At 39.8% G+C, this 25,400-nt stretch overlaps 1 protein-coding gene across 12 annotated transcripts in view; it reads left to right on the top strand.

Annotated features, from left to right (window-relative positions):
- Sh3kbp1 (SH3 domain containing kinase binding protein 1) overlaps nt 1-25,400 on the top strand; it is a 351,985-nt gene that overhangs the window by 158,804 nt on the left and 167,781 nt on the right. For 8 of the 12 annotated variants that reach the window (XM_051141512.1, XM_051141514.1, XM_051141505.1 and 5 more), the window contains 2 exons: nt 8,456-8,559; nt 21,191-21,320. In XM_051141512.1, coding sequence (XP_050997469.1) covers nt 8,456-8,559; nt 21,191-21,320 — 234 coding nt within the window. Of the gene's footprint in view, nt 1-8,455; nt 8,560-21,190; nt 21,321-21,847; nt 21,905-25,400 lie in introns of all 12 variants that reach the window. The other 4 variants (XM_051141508.1, XM_051141503.1, XM_051141506.1 and 1 more) reach the window with 1 other exon arrangement.

Below are 25,400 nucleotides of genomic sequence, written 5' to 3'. Positions count from 1 at the left end.
TGTTTGTAGAAATCTCCATTCTACTGTTTAGTATGAGTGATTGTAAGTGTACTGTATATTTGTAAGAGAAAACAGAAATAGATCATTATATAAGTTTACAGAGTGTGGAGAATGAGGGACCTTTCTCATAGTGGCAACACTACATAAAGTATCTGCCCTGTTTCCATCCCCATAGTGTCAACAATTCCAAATGCCACTGACATTTTTTCTTTTTCTTTTTTTAAAGGAGGGTGTCACTAAGCAACATTGGCTGGCTTGGAAGTCACTGTGTAAACCAAGCTGACCTTCAGCTTGCAGCTGTCTCTAAACTGCTAGGGCTAGAGGCATGTGCCATCCTGTTCAGCTGCTGCCATTGTGTTTTAAGCAGGCATGTATTAGGTTCCCTTCTTAGCACCATGACAAAGCATCATCTCTCCTTTTCTCCACCATTCCTGTCCTTTAGTGCCTCTTGGACTGTCTGGGAATTTGCATTCATAAAACCATGACCCATGGCCAATATGAGTAGCAAGTATCCATTAGTTGATTGTCAGACACACTCTGAACTATGTGCTAGGGATTAAGGACACGTAATGATGGTACTATGTATATCTGCATTAGCCTTTCTTGGTTGTGTTAGACTTTCTTACCCGGTATGTGATTCCTTTCACTGAGTTTTTGAGCCTTTGTCTGCCCTTCCCTTCTCTAGGGCCATTCACATGATTTAGGGCTCTCTCTTGCAAGCATTTCCTCAAATCTCTGATACTAGCCACTTTCCTCTGAATTCTTTCCTTATTATCCCTTATTCCATGCTTCCCTATGCAGATTTTTCTCCGAACTCTCATGCTCTATAAAATGAAGTCCTTATTCTCCATACCCAGAATGCCCTACAGAGATTCTGTCTTCATCTTCCTTCTAGGCAGCATCTTGGATTGACATTTAATTCACAGGCCCTAAACAAGTTAAATAGTCTTTCGCTGCTTGTCTCCAAAGGTGTGATCAACACACTGAGCCTCAGAGGTTGGTGTAAAGAATTTAAGGAAGGCACCTAGGCCTTGAGAGTGAACATAGTTCCTTTCACATAGGAAATGCTAGATGTTCCTTTTCTTCATAACCAGCAAAATGAAGTTGATTTTCCTTATGTGATGGTTGGCTCTGTTTGTCTCCCTTATTAGCTTCTGTGACTCAGAGGCCCTAAGAAATGATTCTCCATAGCATCAACATTTTCCTCTTGGGACAAAGTGAGGACGGCCATTGTCTTTGAAGGAGCAGGCAAATGGATTTCCTGTTTTCTGCCGTACAAAGCTGTTGACAGTTTATATCCTTTTGAGAGCAAAGCAGGCTCATTTCAAGGGACCACACAGTGCTGGCAGTGCTATTTCCATTGCAACAGTCCAGTTGCAACGAGAAGACTTGACAAAGAAAGACCTAGGTGGTCTCTGTTGTTCTGGAGCCTTCTTAAGTGCCCTCCTCTTCCTCTGAGATATACCACATTGAAAAAGTCTGAGAAGTGGCAATATTTCTAAGACAGGACATGGTGCAGGAGTGTCCATGTCTTCCCTTTCCAAAATGGCATGGGCTAGGCTCCACTTTCATTTAATTGGCTTTTTATTGCTTTTCCGTCCTGCGATAAAAAGTCTGCTTTCTTACACAAGTGGAAGCTCCCAACTCAAGGACAGCTTTTTCAAGGAGCCTGCATGCTGCTCACTAACTTTGGAAGATATTGCAACCCCTCTCCCCGCCCCCTGCCACTAATGTCTCCTATTGCTCCATGCCAGATAATTTGTCTTCTTCATCCTCTTGTTCCCAGGAGTACATCTCCAGAGCTCAGAACTATTTAGAACAACTGTACCAAGGCCTGTGAAATAAACTCACAGTGTAACAGTATTCACCTGGACTGTATGTTAGGATACTACTATCAGGTATTTAGTCATATGACTTCTCTTCCTTCCTGGAAAAGATACTGAGCAAGGGCACTACAGTAACATAGTAATAAAGGAAAGGTCATATTTGCTTTTGGCTTGATCTGTCTCACTGTCTGTCCACATTGACGGCATGTTAGAGTCATCCAGGGAGCCTCCAAAGCTTCAGATGCCCAGGCTACAGTTTGGACAACTGGCATCTGAATTGTAGGAGATGGGGCCCAAGTACTGGTAGTTTTTCTCTTGACAAATTTGTTCATACAAATTTCAAATTACAGAAAAGTTAACAACACTGATGCACTCAGCTTGATTCTCCAGTTGCCACCCTCTTTTGCTTTATCTTAAATAAATCCAGAGCAAGTTACAAACATCAAGACACTGTCCCTAAATAGTTCAGAATTTATTTGTGAAAATCAAAGGCCTTGTGCTGTATAACTGCAGTAGAATCAACATGCTCAGGAAAAGTCACATTAATGTAACAGTATCTCAAATTAGCCCATACTCAATTTTCCCCAGTACTACCAGTTATGCTCTAATATTACAGTCTTTAAAAGCATTGATAAGCAAATTAAGGACCATGCATTATCGTTTTCATATATCTTAAGTCTTTAAAAAGTTTACATATACTGTTTATGTGTATTTATGGGGTGGCCAAGTTTTTATTTTAAGTCTCTTCTCCTTTCTTTTAAAAGAGATTTCCCTCTCAAATAATATATTCTGATAATGGTTTCTCCTCCTTGTGCTCCTCCCAGCTCCTCCCCACTTCTTCTCCCATCTGGATCCCCACCCTTTCTGTCTCTCATATGAAAACAAACAGGCGTTGAAGGAATAATAATAAAACAAAACAAAAGCAAACAAATTTGAATAGGACAAAACACCAAACAAGAAACGAACCAAAGAGAAAGCACAAGAAATGCACACACACACAGTTGACCCAAAGACTTTCTTTCTTTTCACAATATTATTTGTTATATTTTTGTGGTCAGTCAACAGATTTAATCTAATGAAATTTTCACATGCCATAGGACTGTAGGATGAAATGTCTAAGACATCAGTGTATGCCTTATTCAGGGAGTGGAATCATGATGTCGTTTCCAGTTTCAGTAATTTCATTTTTTGAGAAGGGGAATATACTGTAATGTCTCCCCATATAACTGGTGAATTTCATTTAAGTGGGGGGTTAATGTAGGCCCCACTTCCCAGTAGCTGCTGGAAACATTTGTGATTTGGGTCTTTTTACTTTCTGGTTTCAACTCTTAGCCATGTCCTGTACTAACCCATCAAGTCTATTATTATTATTATTATTATTATTATTATTATTATTATTATTATTATTATTATTATTATTATTATTATTATTATATGTGTGTGTGTCTGTTTGTATGTGTGTGTAGCTTTACAGAGTCATTTCATCTTCTACCTTTATGTGGATTCTGAGGATCAATACACTTTTATCCATTGGGCCGTTTTGACCCCTTATGCATTGTTCTTTCTGAAGCCTTAAGACAGAGCTGAGATTTATTTTAAGGACAGCCAGCTGGATGTGCAGCAGCATGTCTAGAATTATGTCACCAGGTTTGAATATAAGCTATAAAATTTCTGGTGAAATAATTGATGTTATGCCCCCCTCAAATTCATTGACTGTAAAAAGAGAGCCAGTGTTCTACTTAGAGATCAATCTGGAATGAAATGGTAGATACAGGTAAAGTATCTTAAGCATTGAGTATAAGCTCAGTACATGTTAGCTGATGTTTATTAATTAAATTTTTTTAGGAATGGAATGTGGCTGTTAGCTCTAGTGAGAGAGTTAAGGTTGTGCTTGCTTTGACATATGTCTGTGCCCATGTTCTTGCATATGGGCACATATTCATGCATGAGTATATTTTGGACCAATATGCTATCAGGCTGTTAAGTAGGGATGTAGCAACTATGCATTGTGAGGTTTTCCTTATTTTAACTTTTTGGGTAAGCCATGTCTGCATACATATTTGCATGTGCTTTTTGTCTATTCCTTCTTTCAATTATGCATGAGAAGTTGAAGTGGCCTTGCTTTGGAAACACATAAGTGATATAGGCAGCAGCAGTGGTGTTGCCGTGAATAAGGAGAAACACTGGTTTTTCTAATGTAGCTGTATATTGTTGACTATGCTTATTATGTGTGTCACAAGTTGGTCTGAGTAGAAAGATGGTGGCTGAAAATAAGAGATTCCAAATCCCAGGTGTGGGCATGTCATGTTTGTTCAAAACAAAACAAACAAAAAACAACCTCAAAAGGGAGTGATGCCATTGTACTACCTTTTCAAGGAAGATTATGATTCACTCAGTGAAACACTAGGACAAGAAAAAAAATGGTAAGAGACACCCTAAAACTTTATGTTATGATAGATGAATAGAGTTGAAGAAACAATTTCTCTTAAGTTTGTGTTCCGCTTTATACCCAAACTGGGTTGTGAAGCCAGCACTCAAGTTCAGGTCAATGGTGTGCAGAGCAGAGGCCTAGAAAAACAGGAGGTCTACAGTTCAGGAGCTTTCTAGCGAAAGCCAGAGAGAAGAGTTGGGGCAATGTCACAGTGTTAACGGAAGCAGCTAATACAAATTGCAGAGAGCTTGGGACTAGTGAATTGCTTCGATTATTCTGGGACTGGAGAGAGACCTCTGAACTGAGGAAATACTGCCACTTACTAGCTTAGTGATTCTGAATAAATCACTGATCTTTTCCTCCTTTGCAAAATGGTTGGCTGCTTATCCCAACTTGTATTTATAACTCATGGGGTTGAAATACAGTGATATGGATATCAAGAGGTGTGATGGCCCATACCTGTAATGCCAACATTTAGAAGGCAAAGACAGGAGGGGTATAGATCTGAGACTTGTCTGGACTATCTAGGGAGTCCCTGGCTCAAACAAAGAAAAGATGAAATTCCTCAAAGGAAGAGGGAACTAGCCTCTTTAAGAGAAAATAAGACTTTCTTCATGGGTTCAATTCAGGTGCCTTTTAGCATAGACTGCCTCTGAATCTTTTCTTCGTGCTCTCTAGGTCTGTCTTGGTATGTTGACAGTGAGCATTATAGGATTTTATGGCACCAATAAGTAACCTCCTTAGAACCATTTAAGAAACCGTGACTAGCCCGACAAAGAGAAATTAGTGAATGCATCATTATTTTAGTACCATATAAGCCTTTATGATCTCTAATGCACAGATTAGCTGAGGTGAAGTCAGATGATTCTGTTCTGGTCTTGAATCTGTTGGAATAAACTTTTCTCTAAGAATATATCACCTTGGTCTTTGCCATTTCTACAGTGCTGGGCTAGGTGCTACATTTAAAATAAAAAGACATTTATTCATGTGGGGTGTGTGTGTGTGTGTGTGTGTGTGCATGCGTGCACACACACATGCTTAATTGTATGTATATGTGTACTGGAGGGGTGCATGCAGGTGTTTGAAAAGGCCAGAAGAAGACATTGTGTCTTTCCTCTTGCAGCAGCCTGAGTAGCACCTTCTGGCACTGTGAAAGCTAGTCAACTGAAAGTTCTCTCATTGGGGAAATAGATTTCTTTGTGTTTTCTAGCCAGTTGGTAGTGCCTTCACCATAAAGAATTAACCATGTAGTTATGGAGGATAATCAAGGGCAATGACATTAGTCTGTGTTGCTTTGGAGACCTCTGGGGCCTCTCTAACCAGTAACTTTTATGGAGGTATTCCTTGTCTTGTACTGTGGTTTTCATTTGATAATCTATTTCTTCTGAGAGTGATATCATCCACCAGACAGGAAATTCTTTTTTAAAAAAAAATGTTATATTTTGGGCTGGAGAGATAGCTCAAAGGTTAAGAGCACTGGCTGCTTGCTCATCCAGAGGTTCTGAGTTCAATTCCCAGCAACCACATGGTGGCTCCCAACCATCTGTAGTGAGAGATCTGGTGCCCTCTTCTGGCGTACAAGCACATGTACATGTTCTTTAAAATGTGTTTTAAAACTTACTCATTAACTAGTGAGTTGCCATAAAGCTTTTTCATAGATTCTTAGTTTTGATTTAACTACCCAGTACCTGCTACTATCCCCATTCCTCCTCCGTATCCTCGATTAACCCTTTAACCCTCAAGTATACCCCCTCTTCTCTCATTTCACTTTTGAAAAGTCAGGTTATGAGTAGTAGGCTTCATATGACCTGTGGAGTCCAATCCTCTTTGTTTGGGTTAGCCTTCCCCCGCGTCCCCTGATTTCCCCACTACTCCTCTCTCTTTAAATCTCTCTGTCCAAAGTATTCCACTTAACTACTTGCATTTCACATATAAATCTACTATCCCCATTCTCTTAACAATTAGATCTACATTTTATGGCTTTAGCTAGAATTGTCTGGGGCTGTTGGTGCTAAGTCATCTTGGTATGGATTTTGTGGCTTCTGTGATTGTATCAGTTTTTAGACATTTATTATTTAATTTAATGCTTAAAGTTGTGTCTTCAGAGTTCATTTCAGCATATAAATAGATAACCAGGGTGCTGATGTGATCACTCAGTGCATGAAGGCACCTTCCACTAAGCTAATGACTTAAGTTCAAACCCAAGATCTACCTAGTGGAAGGAGACCTGACCTCCATGGGTTGTTTTCTAACCTCCATATGCACAGTGTGATGCCTGTATAGTTCTCTCACTCACTGCAATTAAATAAAATGTAAGAAAAACTAGAATATGACAGCTTAGAAACTCGTAGAACTTCTTCTCAAAGGATGTATATGGGGTAGGGGCGTGAAAGATGTGTGATTGCCTTGTCACCTGGAATTCCTTTGCTAGAATGAGAACTACATATCTTTTAGTATCCAGGACTTGATTTTTCTCCCCTGTGTTTCTGGGAGTTATAGAGCAGTAGTGTCAGGTTTTGTTTGTTTGTTTATTTGTTTTGTGTATGTGTTGTTGCTTTTGAATTAATGTCCTACTGAATAGCCTACACTGGTCTGAAATTTAGGAATCTCCTACCTCAGCCCCCTGAGCTCTGGGATTACAGATGTGTCCCGTTATATCCAGCTTTGTGACAGTATGCGTCGTACTGGAGGACCAGTCCTCTAGCCTTGTTCTTTGGCGAAGCATTGTGCAATGGATTCTCTGGCCCATGCAGAGCCAGATCCTCCTTGCAAGGTTATGCTACTCAGTGAGCTGATAGGACACACTGCTAGCCTAGGATGTGCCTGTGAATTCTGAGGTTGTTCTATTAAGATTCAGTAGCCTGTGGCTTGTGCGAGAAGGTAGAGATCATTAGTGTAGTAGCTGAAGATGTGATAAGACAAGATAGTGATTCTGAACTTCTGCCCTCTTCTTTGTGTTCAACCCTGTTCTTCCTTAGGGAGGTAGAGACAGAGAAAAATGAAAGCGAGAACTAGGCCACTGGCTTTTGAAAACTATCGATCAGGGAGCCCATAGATGTAGTTCCAACACCTTCCCCTTTGTGTGATGTCATGCTGGGGGTAGGGCTAATGCGCCCTGTAGTCACCACTACAGGGACTTCCTTTTTCAGGGAAAAGCTTAGAAAAGAATAAGTCTCCAGAGGCAGTACACAGAAATGATGCTGGGCTTTCTAAATGCACTTCTTTGAAGTTGTTGATGCTGTTGATTTTCTAGGCCAGGTAGTGGCACGAAGAAATGGTGCAAGGTGCTCAGCTGTGAGCAGCAAACCTCTGAGCAATGCCCATCTCAGGGCTTAGTCCTCATACACCTCCCTGGATGCCACCACCACTATTGCATGTTTTTTTTCTTGTGACCACAATGCTCCTAGGTAAAATGGATGTTCTTTAGATTGTAGCATCTTGTATTTATATCAGCTCCAAGTCAGAGGTCCCCTGGTGGGACCCATTGTGTAAATGACACATTGTAACTCTGAGTGTCCTCTAAGTGAATTATGCCTCTGACTTTTAACCTTGACTTGCCTGGGTTGGTTCTATGGATGCAGCCAGACATCTTGCTAATGCATCCCCTGGGACACAGATGGCTATGCTGAACCTTGTGGGACTTTTGAAATTGTACCAAGAATAGCAGAAACCAAATTGGCTTTGGGTTATCAGGCCTGAGGGCCAGCGTGTTGAAAGGGTGACGATTAATAAGAGAAAGGCCAGGCCACTTTCTCATTTGCTTTGCACACTTGGGGGAAGTGCTCTTTGCCTTGCTAGCATCAGAATGAGACCACTCTTGTTTCTTTAGCATATCACATCAGCTTTCATTACAAATCAACAGCAGCAAATAGAAAGTGCCACCTATGGAAGCGCATTTAAGGCAACACCGTGTTCTAGTGCTCCAGGGTGAGGTTTGTGCCTTCTGCGCCAATGGGTCAGTTTCTCATGTCCATGGGTTTCTGACCTAGCAGCTTTTCAAAGCACCAAGAAGCATCGCTCTGCTTTCTAATGCCTCTCTAAGAGACCAGGGCTGCTGTGCCTCTAGCTATGCCCCAGAAAGCATATTTGAGACGAATCAGCTTACTTTGCCTGCATGCCTAGGAAGCCTCTATTTAAAACCTTAGTATGGGATGTGGGAGAAGAACTATATCTAAATAGTTTGCTTTTTTCCATCCAGGAGAGCGACGGAGACGCCGATGCCAGGTGGCATTCAGCTACCTGCCCCAGAATGACGATGAGCTTGAGCTGAAAGTCGGGGACATCATAGAGGTTGTAGGAGAGGTAAGCAAGTGGTTGAGTTGACACTGTTGCCTTGTGTGGCTATCAGACCCATCTCTGTACCCAACCATAAAGAGCCCTTGCCACGTATGCACAAGCCCATTGGCTTTAGTAATGGATATTCAAACTCAAAGCAACTCTAAAGATCATCTAGCTGAGCCTTCTAGGGAACTTGTTTCCCTCAGAGGAATTTGTTTAGACCAGGTTGTGGATCACATGTGTGGCCATCAGAAGCCATTGTGTTCGTAACACTGAGCCCCTTTGAAATTTCACTGCTGTGTCAACTTTCCTGTCTACTTTAGTTAAGGATGGACTCTGAATGGGCACAATAATGGGGATCCATCTCCACAGTGGGGATTCAGTTTTCATTGTGGAGAATAGTACATTTAGAAAGAATGAAAGTGGCTTGTGGCATTTTTTAGAAGACTAAGTATGTGATAGATATGATAAGGTTTTTTTTTCCTTCACTGTGTTCTTGCATGGCTTGGGGTCTAGAACCCTGACTAGGGGTGGCAAGAGGATGAAGAAATGGCAATCACAATGTTTAACATTCCAATGTTGGATACACAGTTGATCAAGGAAGCAGGGTTATTGCACATTATTGCACACAGCTGAACAAGGTGGCAGAGTCATTACATACAGATAAAGAGGCAGGGTTATTTTATACAGCTGAGCAAGAAGCCAGGTTTAGCACATCTCAGTAGGTACCATCTCTTGTGGGGGAGGAGGCTTTGGGCCATAAACATGGGGGAGGGGGGAAGAAGGCTACAGTGGCATTTTCTGCACCCATTGTCAGTATCTGTACTCCAACTAGAGGAGGAATGTAGTTTCTGTGAGTCTCAGCTGGGGAAGGTTTTGCCACTTCCATGGGTCTAAGGCATTGGTTTGATATGGCTGTGTTCATGTCACCAACAGAAGTTCACTCAGGGCTTACTTGCTCCCTACAGTACTTTTGTTGTTGTTCTGGTGTGGAACCCATGACTTCATTGCAGGCTCTGTGATGAGGTTCTTCACATACTAGCCCACTTAATCATTCTGATCACTTTATGGTACATATGAGCACAAACCCTCAGGAGATCTAACAGAGGCAGGGCTAAGTGGCAAAACCAGGTTCGTTGACTGGGGACACGCTCAGTGTCCTATGCCACTTTCCTTTGAATGTTTGCTCCTATTTATCCTGAACTAGCTGCCCTAGTACAAGGGTCATAGAGACACTGTGTGGGCAGCTTGGGATCTACTCCCTCAGGCTTTGGGGATCTTGTGCCTTGGATTTTAGAACATCATCATTCGTTCTGGCTCAACATTTGGCTCTTTGTATAGAAACAACTGTTTTCTACTTGTGAGTTTTTCCTGGTTCTCAGTTGACCTTATAGAAGCTTAGCTTTTATAGAAAACAGGGTGGAAGTTGAGGTGGGGGTCTGGAAGTGAGCTATCCTATGTGGGTAGAAGTGGTAGGACTGCTAGCTGAAGCCAGGCTTCCGGACTCTCATCGAAACCTAACCTGCCCTCAATTCATCAGGAAAAGATCCATACAACAGGGAGGTTGGCTGCAAGAGGACTGCAAAACAACAAGGCTTTGAGAAAGCCTGAAGTGATGAGGATGGCTGACTCAGACACTGACCCCTCTAGTGTCTGGCTTAGCAGTTAAACTAAGACCTTTTGGGTTATCTTTTGCAGAGGACAGGTCGTTTGTGTCTCTGCTAGTCAGTTTGTTTTTATTGCAGCCTGATAGGAATCACTTGCATTGCTTTCAGTTTTCCAACTTGTCCTTGAGAGAAGCAACTACTGAGGTTCCCACCATGGCACCAGGAGAATGTGCTTTAACCCCCTTTGTCTGTTTCTAAGTTATGAGTAATTTGTGTTAATATATTACTCAAGCTTTAAGACTACGCTCTGTCAAACAGGGCACCGAGGAAACATTTATTGAAAGTTAAATGAGAAAGAAACCAATAGACAGCTGAGCAGAACATCTATTTAATGACGGGTCAATTTCTCAAGATCAGACCTATGGAAGAAATTCTATGATAAAAGGGTAGATGTGTAAAAATGTTAAAATTTATGTAGGATTTGAAGAAATTAAACAAAGAGAACAACAAATAGGAAAAACTGTCATAAGTTGTAAAATATTATAAATGTAGCATATGAAAAATATATTAAGGTGCTAGGCAAGATGGCACACACCTTTAATTCCAGCACTCTAGAGGCAGAGTCAGGTGGATCTCTGAATTCCAGGCCAGCCTGGTCTACAGAGCTAATTCCAGGGTAGCCAGAGCAATATAGTAAGACAGTATCTCTAAAAACAAACAAACAAACAAACAAAAAACAAAAATAGGAAGCTTTTAGAACAATACCAATGACATATATATTTGCAATAAACATAAATCTCACAAGAGAGAATAGTATTTTTATTTTCGTTGATATGAGCTAAGGATTCACTTGGTAGCCCAAGCTGGCTTTGAGCTTGGATTCCTGCTGCCTTAGTTCTGAGTGTTGGGTTACAGGCATGTATTACCCATGGAGAAAAATTTTAACTATGTTGCAATATCCCACCCTGATATTTATTAAAGTATAAATTAAGATAATAATTAGTATGTTTAAGCTCACTAAAAGAAAATATTTACTGTTGTCAATGCCTAATATAAGTGGCAAATTTATATAGCTGTATGATACTTATATGAAGGCATGTTAATAGCTGTAAAAATGAATAAAATTGTGACTCTGATCTTATTCTTAAGAATTTATCTGTGGAAAATTGTTAACAAAAATGTACACAGGGAACATGTTAATTGTAGCAGTGTTTGTAATAATGGAAAATAGTCAAGGAATCAAGGAAAGGAATTAGCTAAAAGACATAAAGCCATTAAGATGATTCACACAGAGCCCTTCAAATATGTATTTATAATGACATTTTGCATTATAATTATTGATTATGTTTCTCTAAGCTGAAAGTTTTTCAATGGCAAAGACCCTGCTTTTATCTGTCTTATATTTGTAGTACCTGGAATAGTGACTGAATCCTAATATGTACCTTGATAAATGCTTGTTGAATTAGTATGTGAATAAATGGAGCTATAAAAGCAGGGCTTTTTTTTTTCAAAATGAACAGATCAGAACACAAAATTGCATACACTAGGATATAATCATGTGAAATTGATCTATATGCATGTGATCCAATATTGAAAGGGAGCAAGAATTGAAAATGGCCTTGTCATAGAAGATGCTTTTTCCTTTACTGTCATAATAATGCTTTAAGAGCACAAATCAAGAACAAGAAACACGATGAATACATTTCTGAGAACTATTGAACAGTTTTGCCTATCAGCTGTGAAGAAAGGGACCATGGGTTGTTGGAAAGGTACACTTTCTGTACTTCTGACTAGAGTCACCTAAAGGACGCAAGCCATGGACCACCACCTGTAATACCAGGTTCTCTTATACTCGCTTCCAGCTGGATTCTAGACTGCACTAGCAGTTTGCTTCAACGGGAAAAGGGGGGACACCATAGAATCTGAAGGCTAGCCTTTTTGATATGTATTTTCAAAATCATATCAAGACTTCTCTATTGTTTCCGTTGATTTGAGATCTCACTGATGTTTTTGCCACATAAAGATCTGTCCTTTTCTTTAATGAAGAATGTTGTGTATGAACTTATAGGCATTTCTTCTTATGATTCTACTAGACTAGACTCAAAAAAAGGTATCCTGAGTAAACAAAATCCTTTAAGTCATAGGTACAGATGAAGGTAAGAAAACAATAAAAACTCTCTAGTCCTGTTAAATCAACCAATCTGTTAATAAAGTAAAACAACATATTGAGGCCAAAGAGATAACTCAGTGGTTAAAAGCACTGGGTGATCTTTCCAGATGGCCTGGGTTCAATTCCAAGCATCCATATAATGCCCCACAACCATCTATAACTCCTGTCTCAAAGAATCCAGTGCCGCCTTCTGTCCTCCAAGAACACTAGGCATGTGCTTAGTATACAACCATACTCGAAGACAAAACATCTATATACATAAATAAATAAAAAGAATATTTAAAAGTATAACATATTGTATATGTACATATTATAATGATATCTTTGTTGATCAATAGTGTTGAGTTGAATACATGAAAAAGCACATCTATATTTTTGTCCCTGACAGACAGCTCATAGGATTTTGACCATGTAGACTAGTTTTTAGAAAACAAGTGAGTCATAGATTTTTAAAAATGGTGTGTGTGTGTGTGTGTGTGTGTGTGTGTGTGTGTGTGTGTGCGCGCGTGTGTATAATTTAACTTAAATATCATAATCTATGTTCATGTTCAACAGAGTGTTATAATGTAGGGTCAGGCCTATATCCAATATTTATTGTATTCACATATTTATGTATGTTCGCATTTGTGTTTGTGTGTTTGTGGGGAGGGGGCAAGGCGTTTTCCCTATGTATTGTTTGCTGGTTTGAGCTCCTTGTTTTGTGCATCCACAGCATATCCTCTATGATTTGACTGATGTCTTTAAAGTGGATCAGTAGCAATGTAAATGAAGGAATTGATGTATACTATCCTGAAGTTCTGTAGCTCCCCTGCCCCAGTTTTGTTTTTGTTTCTCCAAGCTTGGCAGTGGTTTTTCTTTTAACCATCAAATTGTAACCTTTATCCTTTCTTAGCACTAACTTTCTCCTCACATACCTATGTTTTTGCAGCATGCAACCAAGCACGTGCCCCTGGTAGGCCTAAAAGGTTTGTGAAGAAATAACTTTGGGTTTGTGGTAGGAGAAATAACAACTCACTTGTCTAGCAGAAATATACTACACCCTGTAGCCGTTAGCCTTGGTGAAGGAAGACAGCGAGGGATAGTGCCAGAGTGGACAAAGTGGAGGTTGTACTAAAGAGCCTCCCATCGCCCTTCTGCCTCCTGGCTGGTGTGTACTCACTTTGGCTATAGGAAAAACCATCATGGCAAACATTAAAGGAACCAAGCTGTCGATTTGGAAAGAGAGTGGTAAGCTCTAATTTCCTAGACTGACTTTTCTTTTTTTCCCCCTGCAGATTGCAATTTTTAAAATGTGAATATACACTTGGGTCATTTTGGTTCAGAGTGAAGAAGACAGAGACATGCTAGTGAGGTTCTCAGTGCAGATGAACAGGCACGTTGTGAGGACAAGGTCACCAGAGACAGAATATTTGGACCTGTGGCGTTTTCCCTTTTTGTTTTTGAAGACTGCCATAGAGCTTCTGTTTTGTTTTGTTTTGGTTTGCTTTGCTTTGCTTTGGTTTTTCCTTTTCCTGGAGTCTAAGGAAGGAGTTTCTTCTTCTTCTTTTTCCTTTGTTGAATGTGGCTAGTTTCAAAAATCTTTCACAGTGGTAATGTTCTGAAATTTTTGTTTTTCATGTGATTTTTTTCTGATTAATTTTGGAGGCATTTCTCAGTGGTTCCCAGTCAAGGCTAGCTGGTGACTGAGGGCTGCAAACTCTGAGTTAAAGCTTGACCTGGCTTTGTGGTTTGCAAAGATAACTTGCATGTTCAAAAACTGTCTGCATTCTTCTTCTTATGCCCATAGAAGGAGATGGGAGCCATTCATCCCCCATTAAGCAGGCTCTTGAAAGTGCTTCAAAGCTTTCACTCAGTCAGATAAACCTCTCTGTGGGTGGATGGGCGCTTCCTCCTCCTTTCACTCTTGCTCAAGAGAAGTCAAGTTCAGTGCTCTCTTTCTCAGCACATACAATAAAAGTTGCTGACATTTGGTAAAGAAAAACTGATTGGTTAGTACTCAATCCAAACATGTCTCCATTTCCCCCCATTAAGACTGCATTACTTTAGAAGCCTCCCTTTCTTATTTAAAGAGGCAAGGCTAATAAAAAAAATCTTAGTATTGGAATTTGATCATCTAAATAGCTCAAGCTGCAATTGTCTTCTGTTTAACATAGTGGTGAACATATCTGTTTTCCTAGTGTATAAACACGTACCGAAGTAGTCATATTATGGAGAGAGATGCCATGTTAAGAAGGTAAGGGAAGCTGAGTGTAGTGATACATGTCTATAGCTCTGGTGCTTGGTTGGTAGAGATAGGAGGATCAGTTATTAGAGGTCATCCTTAGCTTCAACAATAAGTTTGAAAAGGCGATCCTAGCCTACATGAGACCCTGTCTCAACAACAGCAACAACAACAAGTGGAGAAAAGAAAGTAGTTCTATTTGAATTATCAGCATACAGTGCAAGCCACATCTATGTAAGAGAAAGTTCAGACATATTTGTGGTAGATTTGCATAGTTATGAAATTTCTCAAATATTTAAATGTTTACATTAGGAGAGAGACTTATTTGGGAGACTCAGAGATTTATTGAACAGAATGTGATCACTGAAATAGGCCCAGTTTCCTTGCGGAGAGTACTGCAAGAAGCTAAGAATCTAAAAAGAATGACTGATGATGGAATTGGCAAATGAGCAAGGAAATGCAAGTAGGAACTCCTCATGGAGGGTAAAGAAGATGCTGCCCAGTAACATTTGTTTGGGATGAATGTGGCTTATATGAAGCAGATGCTGGTGAATGCAGTCAAGAGAGGTCTATAGAAAAGCTACAGGATGCCCATAGTGAACTTCCAAAGAGACATATCATTTAAAGGTTTCTTCCCTGGGTTTTTTTTTTTTGAGCCATAGACACCATCATGAGTGATTTTCTCACAAGAGAAGGTGGCAAGATAAAAGTTGCACTCTCTTGGTTCATCCGAAGGTTATCTTACTCCTTCACTTTCCTCTTTGTCATATTTTCAAGTTAGAATGATGGTAAGAGCTTGTCAGAATTCTTTAGGAATCTGGGGATCTGTACAATAGTTGTGACTGTTAGAAAGGGTGAAGCCATGGCGCTCTGCTGAAGGATGCTTCTAGAAGCCCTCCAGCAGTGGCTCTCAATCCTCCTAATGCTGCAACCCTTTAATACATATAGCTCCTTATGTTGGGCCAACCACAAACCATAAAATCATTTCGTTGCTACTTCATAACTGTAATTTTGCTGCTGTTATGAATCATAATGTAAATATCTGATATATGACCCACAGGTTGAGAACTACGTACGGCCCTACCAAAAAAACAAACCCTCTTTTCTTCCTCCTTTATTTTTCAGGCCAGCCAGGAACTTGCTCAATGGTCCAGGCTAGCTTTGGATTTGAGATCCTCTTGTCTCCTTCCAGTCTCTGAATGCTGGGGTTCTGACTCCAGAACCCTTTCTACTCCATTGAAAATCATGGATGTTGCTCTGTCTTGTATAAGCCTTACATAGAGATTCCATTTTTAAAAAATCTGTTTCCTTTTCAAGTATACTGTGAATTTCTCTTTTGAAGTCCCTTTCTTATTGAATAGGCTTTTTTTCCAAAGGAAGGAGGGGAACAAATAAGGATGAACACTCCTGCATGTATGAACTCTTTGAACCTACCTAGAAAACAGTGAATTGCACAGGAATTAGGGGAAATTACTGACCAGGAATTTAGGACTTGGATAATGTGTATTCAACGGAGATAGTTAAAGCAACTCCAGTGGAAAATAATGCAGATGTCTGCATGTTCAGGAAATGGCCTCTTAAATACTTCTTCACTATTTCCATGGATAGAAAAAAATATCTTCTAGAAACAAAGCTTATTTTTAAACACCCTTCATGGATAAACAGTGGCATTGTGTATTTATATGAAATTGTAGAAAAACAAAAACCAATCAAAAGTGATTGAAAAAAGATTGATTATTGACTGGAAAAGGGCACATAAGAATTTTCTGGACTAATAAAACTATCCTGTTTGTTTATAGAGGTATAGCTTTCAAAACTGACCTGTTACAGTGTAAAGATATAAATTATATCTGAATTTTTTTTTTATGGAAACACCATAATTTATTTCATTTTGGAGAACCTATAGCAGAATATAACTGCTTCACAAAAGTACAGCTTATATAACTTCAGTCAGAATTCACATTTAAAGCCCAGAAACAATTTGACCCAAATATTCATCCCTATGAAAATTCCTAAAGAAGGCATTTGGATGTGTATATCTGAATTTTAAAGAAACTTGATAATTTTGTTTTTCTGGTGTTATACCATTTTACAAAATACTTCAACTGCTTTTCATAGGTAGGAGACATTGTGAGTATTGAAGTTCTCATGTAATTACTTCTGGAGGAGTGTGTGGGTTTTTTCTGTGGCACATGTGAGTGTGCATGTGGGCATGGTGGGCGTGTGTGTGGAAGCCAGAGCAGGGTGTCAGATGTCTTGCTCTACTCTGTACCTTACTGCCTTGGGATAGACTCTTGCAGAAGCAGAAGTTTGTAGTGTTTGGGCTGGGCTAGCAAGCTAGGGGGTTCTTGGGACCTGGCTATCTCCTCCCTAAAACCTGGGCTTAACAGTTCTGTGGAATGTACCTGGGCAGTAGGGATTCTAGCGTAGGTCCTCATGGCTATAGAGCAAGCCCTCATACCCACTGAGTCATTTCCCTAGCCCCTATTTTTCAAAAAAAATGAGGAAGGTTCTGGAAATGTTAAAGTATAAGCCTTAGAGTTTTATATGCTTGTTTTCTTTTGTGGAAAGAGACCTGCCTTTGAAACAGTGGACCTGGCTTCATTGGCTTCTTGCATTTCATTCCACCTCCTGCCCTGCTCCATCTAAATGTACCCTTCTAGCCTGCTCCTGAAAGGGATTTGAGTAACAAAGTAGTCACTGATTGAAAATGGTGAGTCCAACCTTTAAGTGGATGTTTTTCTATGTGGCTGCCTCTACTCTCAGGTAGACTTTAGATTTGGTAAGCCTTTATTCCCTTCCTATGCAACAGACATGTGAAGAGAAAAATTAAGGATATTACATAGGACTGATGCGGAGAAGGTAAGTATCCAGGGGAAAGCATTTCGCCCTTTCATTCCTGGGCATCTTCCCTGCTTAACAAATGTAGGCGATGTCTGCACAGCTGAGTGGGTGGGTGTTAAAATTTACTCTGTTCTCTCCTCAGCTCCCAATATGGCTAAGATAAAGAGCTTACTTCCTTGAGCACTGAATTCATGTAAAGGCTACTCCTTGTAGAGACATGGAAGTTGTACTAGGACGGCAACTGTCTGTACTCATCCTTTCTCAAACAGCACTAGTTGGAGACTGCCTTGCTCCTAACTGTGAGCCATTGCTTTGGGGGAATAGTTATGGGACCGCACATTAGCCACATTGGTCGTGGCTTGGGCTTGGTCTCAGCCTAGATCCAGGGTCTGCAGAAGAATGATGATCAGTTGGGATTGGGTGGGCGGAGGGAGAAGGTGCGCATCTACTCCCTTTACTTTCTTATTGTAGGCAGAAGCTGTGAACCTTTGGTACCATGCATAGTCTATCCTTGCTTGTAAAGGCACACATTTCTTTTTCTGTGTTCAAATACAGACGCAGAAGGTGTGCAAGCTATGCAGGTTTTCCTCTTCTGTTCCAGAGAGAGAGAGAGAGAGAGAGAGAGAGAGAGAGAGAGAGAGAGAGAGAGAGAGAGAGAGAGAATACCATCGTGTTTGGGTTTTTATTTTGCTCACCAATGAATCTATCACAAGGTTGTAAGGCAGTACAGGATACATGCTTAATAAATATTGACATTACTAGAATGGCCACACAGGCTTAGAGTTGCAGGACCTAATTAAGAACAATAGTAACATAATCAGAATCTCTTGTTCCCTTCTGCTCCTCATAGGAAGAACCCCCTCCCACTTTTGTGAAGTAATCAGGACTTAATAGGCTGTCGTAGAGGATTTCTTTTAATGCTTTGCCTGTCATGAATGCGTTGACACTGTGCTTAGTGGGGGATCGTCATTCTGGGCTTCAGTGACTTTGTCTTTATGTAGGAAATTGAACTAGATTGTCTTTGAAGAGCACTAGTGTGAAAATAAGGATCATTTTTCTCCTGTCTTCAGGCCCAGTCTTGAGACTGTAGGAAAAAAAATTATACGACATAGCTCTTAGTGGTTCTGGTACAGGTTTTCCCCCAGGAAGGGCTCAGGTCACAAAGAAACACCCCTTGTGCCCATGGAAGCTGCAATTGGAAGAGTATCCCCTGGGCAATGAGCAGTGGTTTTATTGTGAACCCTTTCACTTGCTGTGTGGCTAATGATATGTCTTTGCCATCTTCTCCCAGGCCTCTCAGGCTGTTCAATGACAGTGATACTGGCATCTGGGGGTGTGGCAGGGTGAAGATACCTTTGTTTTCCCAGTAGGCAGCTGCTGATCCTGTACATCAGAAGTGGTTTCCTGGAATCTCACACTACAGCAGCTTTTTGGGAACTGGACTATTTCAGACATCATCAAGCTGAATAGATGGAGTTGGTCCAGATGTCCCTGCAGCCAGGGACTATGCCACAGATCACTGTTGGGGGTCCTGCCCTTTGTTTTCCCTTTGCCCTGTGATTCCCAAGAGGAAGGAGGCTGTTTTATGGGATTCTTTATTCAGGACTAGCACAAGTACCCCATGCTACAAATCCTGTGCCTGTTGATATGCAGACTCACAGTGAATCCTCCTGACTGTAACTATCTTAATCCTATCAAAACCCTCTTGACAGAAGGAATAATACATATCAATTGAGTTGGCATAGAAATATTGAAATGCTAGTCAGTAGAAAGGATGTTAAATGCAATGAACTGATACTGAGTAGTCACCAGGAAGGCCTTACATGGATGCTGTCCTGTGCATTCTTCCCTTAAGATTTTGGGGCCATGCAGATGTAATGGCTACTCCACAAATCTGTATCCTGAGTTCTCTAGTGAGTGTTCTGAATGAATTGATCTGCTTGTCTCCATTCCCTGGCCTTCATTTGCTCCTCTCCCCTTTCTGGAATGCCCCAAGCATTTCTTCCCTAATCATAGCTACTGTTTCTAATTTCTTAAAGGGTACCTTAGTTTTGACGTATCTTTTCTCAAGTCTGTCTTTTACTATCCCATATCTAAGTGAGCTCAACTTTATATAACAGTTTGATTTGTGTTAATTCATCTATTTATCCTGTGTTGCTAGCTTTAGTCTTTAGTCATACATTCCTATCTTGGTTTATTGTTACCTTCTTTAACAAAATTAGGGAGTTGTCATATATACTTCTGCATCCCCCAATTATAACAAAGAACCATAATGCATAAACCTCCAACAGAGAGAAAGGTCATGCTTAAGTATGACATGTGAGATGATTTACCAGCTTGGTTAGATAAGGAATGGGGATTTAATTAGGTAGGAGAAAACAAGTACATTCATGTAACTTAGGATAGAATTTGAACTGGGCTTTCAGTTTTACTTTTCTTCTTTATTTGTTTGAATTATTTAAGCTCTTAAATTGTATTAGTAGGCTTGCACTGGTAGTATATACTTACAGAAAAAATTTAAAGGTTCTAACTAATTTTTCTATCATCCCACATCTTTTTGGTAATTCCATACTTGCTTATTCTTTTTTTTTTTTTTACTTGCTTATTCTTAAAATGACCTCATTTTTTTTTTCTCCAAGAAGGCAACTCAATATTCAGATATTTACTTTGCTCTAAGTGGATCCATCTCACATTCTTCAGACAGTTTTTCTTCCCATTCTTTCACTTGCCTCCAGCTAGTTGATCAAGACCACTTCATACGTCCAAATGGAACACACCTTGTCTGTTATCACTGCTTTCCTGCTCCAGCTCCTACTTCCTGCTCAGATGGCTGCAGCCTTCCTGCCCCCTGATACTCCAGTCCTTCCCCTACATTCCAGGAGAAACCCACAGAAAATCTTTCTACCTTCTGAGTCCTTAGCTCAAAGTTTTGTTTTGTTTTTTTTTAAATTGAAAATAGGTTCTTCTCTCACTTGTCTAGTTTTGATTATCTTGGCAAACCTTCCTTCCCTTCTTCCCCTGCTCTCTTCCCTTCTTTGTCTTCCTCCCCACCCTTCCTCTTCTTCTTCTTCCTTTCTGTTGCTTGTTTGTGGTACCAGAGAGTATAACTTAGACCTTGTGGATACTAGGCAAGTACTTGCCTAAGGAGCCATACTTCCAGCCATTTGATCTAGTTGTGTAGCCCAGGCTGGCCTCACAGGTATTATTTGTCTTCCTTGCTGTGTCTCTCCTGAGTGCTGGAATTACAGATGTGTGCCACATGCCTGGTTATGTTGACAAGTTTTTTTTTTAATCATGGTTTTATAAAACAAAACACATAAAATTAAAAAGGAAACTATAGTGAAGCACACATGAAACAAAAGCAAATTTCCATACAATAATCTATGTGATAGCTTCTTAACATATTAAATAACAAATGCCACCCAGCAGGTTTAATATACGAACATTTTAAAGTAACGCATGAATGATATTTTGAGGTACTCTTAGCATCTGTGATGCAATAGGAAAATATGATGTGATAGGAAAATATTCATGGTTTATTTCATGATGAGTCACTAGTCTTTCTAATATTGGTGTTGCCTATATTTATAACCAAGGGAAATGCCAAATTTCTGTTAGAAGTTGACTAAAATGAAGAGTTAATTTTTGCCCATTTGTGTTGGATTCCAGGTTAAACTCCCCTTAGGGGTCTGAATTATAAGACCATTTGGTCTGCGTTGGGTCCATCTTCTGTGTGAGTTCTACTCTGTGCCATGTAGATATAAGATATGTCTAAGCTGATCTTGTACCTCTGTTCTCTTTACCTCTATGCAGGTAGAGGAAGGATGGTGGGAAGGTGTACTCAATGGGAAGACTGGAATGTTCCCTTCCAATTTCATCAAGGAGCTGTCTGGGGAGTCGGATGAGCTTGGCATTTCCCAGGATGAGCAGCTTTCCAAGTCAAGTAAGGATGTCTTCCATACTGAACAGGAAATGGAGGAGACCAGTGGGCTCTGTCCCAGTCTCCCTTATGTACCATTCTTCTAGGCCAAAAAGGCTGTTACAAAAGCTTGAGGGTAATTTGTTGGCTGTAGTACCTTACCCCACTGTAATTTACTAAGTTTATCACTGATGTGACCTATAGCTGTATATTGTATATATCTCTGGATAAATGAGTACCAGCCCTCAGCCATGGTAGTACTGGCTCATGGGTGGCACATGTTGCTGTTCTTCCATATACTTCTAGAATGTCTCTTTCCACTGAGTTTGTAATTATTTTTTAAATGAACCCAATGAGGTGATTAGTATTTCCCAGTGTCCTTTGAAGAACTTGGGAAAAAAATAAAAGTCTTGGTGGCAAGGTACCGGGTACAGGATAAATGCATGCCAGTTCCGTTGAATAATGGATAAGATAGTCCAGCCTCACCTTGGATGAGGAAGTGATTCCCTTTTGTAATGGTGAGAACGAATTTTAGGTCTTTTTTTCTCCAGGGCCTGAAGGTTTCCCTCCAGCTTCTCTGCTGCCCTTTCCAGCTCATGGAGCAAAAGGTCAGGACCGGGAAGCTATGTTCTCCCAGTCACTAACCCAACTTCCCATGTGGGCGTCTGTGTTTATCTTGTGCTGTGTTGAGCCAAGGTCATGGGCATGCATGTTATAAGAAATTTAGCTATGTTGTAGAGGTGTGATGCTACTCGTTGACTTTCCTTCCTGACAAGAGGAGTCTTACCAAAAAGTCTTACCCAGTCTTATCAAAAGAACTCACAAATATCTTCACTTTCCATTTTGAAATTTTTAAACAGTATTCTTCTATTGGCTTTGCATCCCTTTGTTCGAACCATATTTGATATGGAAGTTGAAGCCATTTCCAGGAACATATTCAAGTGGCCTTTTTTTTTTTTTTTTTTTTTTGGCTTGGTGTCTCATCAGCCGCTCTGTGTTGTACAGCCTGCCACAAGTAGAAAGCAACTGTTCTGGCTGGCTGGTTGACTCAGTGGCTGCAGCAGGATCCCTTCCTTTCACTGTCAAAACTTGAGAACCCTCCTGCTCCAAATTCTGTAATACCCTTGAGTCTCAGGTATGAAGGATTGGGATGAACATTTGGAACACATGAAGTATTTGGAAACTCCTGTCACCTTCTATGAGCTGGGGCATCTGGTTTTCCACTAATGCGGCCAACTAAATGAGTATAACAGTGAGTTTATTTTATTGCCCCCCCCCCCCCCCCGCATGCAGAGTAGAATGTTAGTGGCTCTGGAATCTCCTTTTGTACATAGAGTAGTAATGTGCCTGGTAACCAGGTCCCACATTAAGGGGAAGGTGATGAGTTTCATGAGAACACATCCCATCGTTTGGGGAATATTGAAGCAAACTGTATCCCACAAGACATCCCAGGTCATTACCATAGCTGACTCTACTCAAAGCACGTGGTGCTGGAATTCCTGGTACTGGAGTTTTGGACTGAATGGGATGGTCTTCCCAATTACTTGGCTCTCCTTTACCTACCCTGCAAAACCAACTTAATTACTAGACTTCTGTTTCAGAACAAGAAATGTCCAGTAGTTTCTGTAGCCATGTTGAGTCCAGCTGTCTATTGCTGAGGGGATTTGAGGCCCCCGGAGAAGGATGTTTTTCTAACAAGGGTGGATGGTTCTATTAAAAACAAAACAGCATTTACAGTAGTCTTCCTACATGTACAGTTAAGAAAAATAGTTGGGCCCTATCTGCTTGTCTGTATCCATCCATCCCTTTTGTCTTCTCTTTTATTTCCTTCTTCTACTTTATTAATTAAATCTGTGTTGAGCTTTTGTAGTCACTAAAATGTTCCCTGATGCCATAGAAGAGTAAATGTGAAAATAATGTCTTTGTTGCTTTGTGAACTGAATCCATGCCTTGACAGAGAGAAGTGTCTCAGTGTTGATGGGATTTTCAGTACCTATCTACACTCATGATTTGCTACATCATAGAATTATGCTAAAATCTACATTTAGAAAAATCACATTGCCACAGATATTATGTATATTGATAAGGTGCATCCAAGCAGGACCTTTGATTTTCTTTTTCCACATCTTATTCACCACAGAATAGTGTTAGGACTTTGGATTTACTTTACCTTTTTGGTTAAAAAAAATTGTTTTGAAGTAATTAAGATTCATAGGAAGTTGTAAAAATGAACATGAACTATACAGGGAGGGTCCATGTATTCTTCACCCACTTTCCCCCAGCGATTATATCTCCTATAGTAAATGCATATTTGTTTTTGTCCTATAGTTGAAATATACAAACTGTAGTTAGTGTACAAACCACTTCTAGCTTTTTCTCTATGAGCTAGGAGCCAAAATCTACATAGTCAGAGTCTTCGTTTGACCAGTCCACTTCATACTCCTTGTAAACAGCAATCCATTTTCCACTAATTGCTTAATTAATACATGAATCTGGGGCTAAGTTAAATCCTAATCTTTGTACCATATTGATAATTTTTAGAGATTACAGTACTATCATATAAATATCCTTTAAAGTGCAGGTAGACATTAGGATGAGGGTTTTCTTTGTCACTATGCCTGAAATCTGTAACAGAATATAGAGAAAGCATTGTGTCCAATGCATTCGTATAGATCTTTGTTTCACACATGGACACAAATGCACCTCCCTTTGAATGATTCATTCTTATTTGTATACTTTACAAACAATACTTGAAGTTATAAAATTTGTATATTAATAGATGGAGGAAACATTGTCATTGTACTTAAAAAGAAGTATGCCATTGACTACTTGTCACCTGATTTTTAATAAGTTCTTAATGAGACCTTTATAATCTAAGGAAGCATTTTTATCTTGAGTGACAGATGGCTAGAACATGCTTTTCATGTCCTTTTACATATTGCATTTGGTTCATAGATTTCTTCAGGGCAATCTGCTCTGTCAAGGACAGAGTTTTAACAATCAGATGAGTTGGTCCACAGTTGAGTAGTAGCAGAAACTTTCTGCATATTTAAATTAGAAAACTGTTTTTAACCATCTTTGGAACATGTGACATTTTAGACATAGTTTTTCAAAAGGCTTATTTATAAATCCTTAGTTATAGGTGATTTCATACATTGGTAAAAGTAAGAATAGTATAATAAATCCATGTGTACCTGTCACACAGTTGATCAATTCTCAGCCTGTGGCTGATTTATTGACATTATGGCCCTATATATTCCCACTCCATTTTATCTTAAAGAAACTCCTGGATATTATATAAGTTTATCTATAAATATTTCAATATATATCAATAAGAGGGTTTTTAAAAGTACCGCTATCAGATGCATACAAAAATTTGCAGTGATTCCTTAAGTAATTAAACATGTACTCAGTGTTCTCTTTCCTCTAATAAAGTACATACACAGTGATGAGTTGATGTTTCAAATTTCTCTGAATCTATTCTCCTTCATAGGTCCTCCTTCTGTGCAATCTATTTGCTAAAAAAACTAAGTTTGTTTTTTCACTAGTTTCTCATTGTCTGACTTGTGGTAGTTTCATCTCTGTTCTATCATTCAGTCACCATTTCTATAAATTGATAATTAGATCTAGAGAGATAAGTAGGTTAAAAATTGTGTGTGTGTGTGTGTACACATGTGTGTACTGGATGCTTCACCCTGAGGCTCATAAGGTCTGAGTATCTTTCATTTTAAACTTAGCTATCATTGATTATCAGCCAGATCTGGTCAGACAGGGCTTACAGACTGGTACCAAACAAGATTTTTTTTTTTTAAGAATGAAATGGGATCTCACATATCACATCAATAAACTCACAGAAATGCTGTTTAATAAATTCAGTTGTTCAAAAACAGAACATAAAAATGTTTGAATCAACAGTGTAGACAGAATCTTAAGATACTAAGGGTGGACAGGAATTTTCAGGTCATCTAGCCTGGTGTCAGATGACAACACTAATGCTCAGTGTAATTACATTTCAGCTGTGCCCTGGCTTATGCATTAGGAGACCAAAATGACATGCAAGCTTTCTACACATATTCTGATGTAACCTCCTTTACACAAACAGAC

The sequence above is a fragment of the Acomys russatus genome, chromosome X (assembly GCF_903995435.1).
Source record: "Acomys russatus chromosome X, mAcoRus1.1, whole genome shotgun sequence".
Classification (NCBI taxonomy): Eukaryota; Metazoa; Chordata; class Mammalia; order Rodentia; family Muridae; genus Acomys; species Acomys russatus.
The sequence above is the reverse complement of the archived record's forward strand: the minus strand, read 5'-3'. Positions and strand labels throughout refer to the sequence as shown.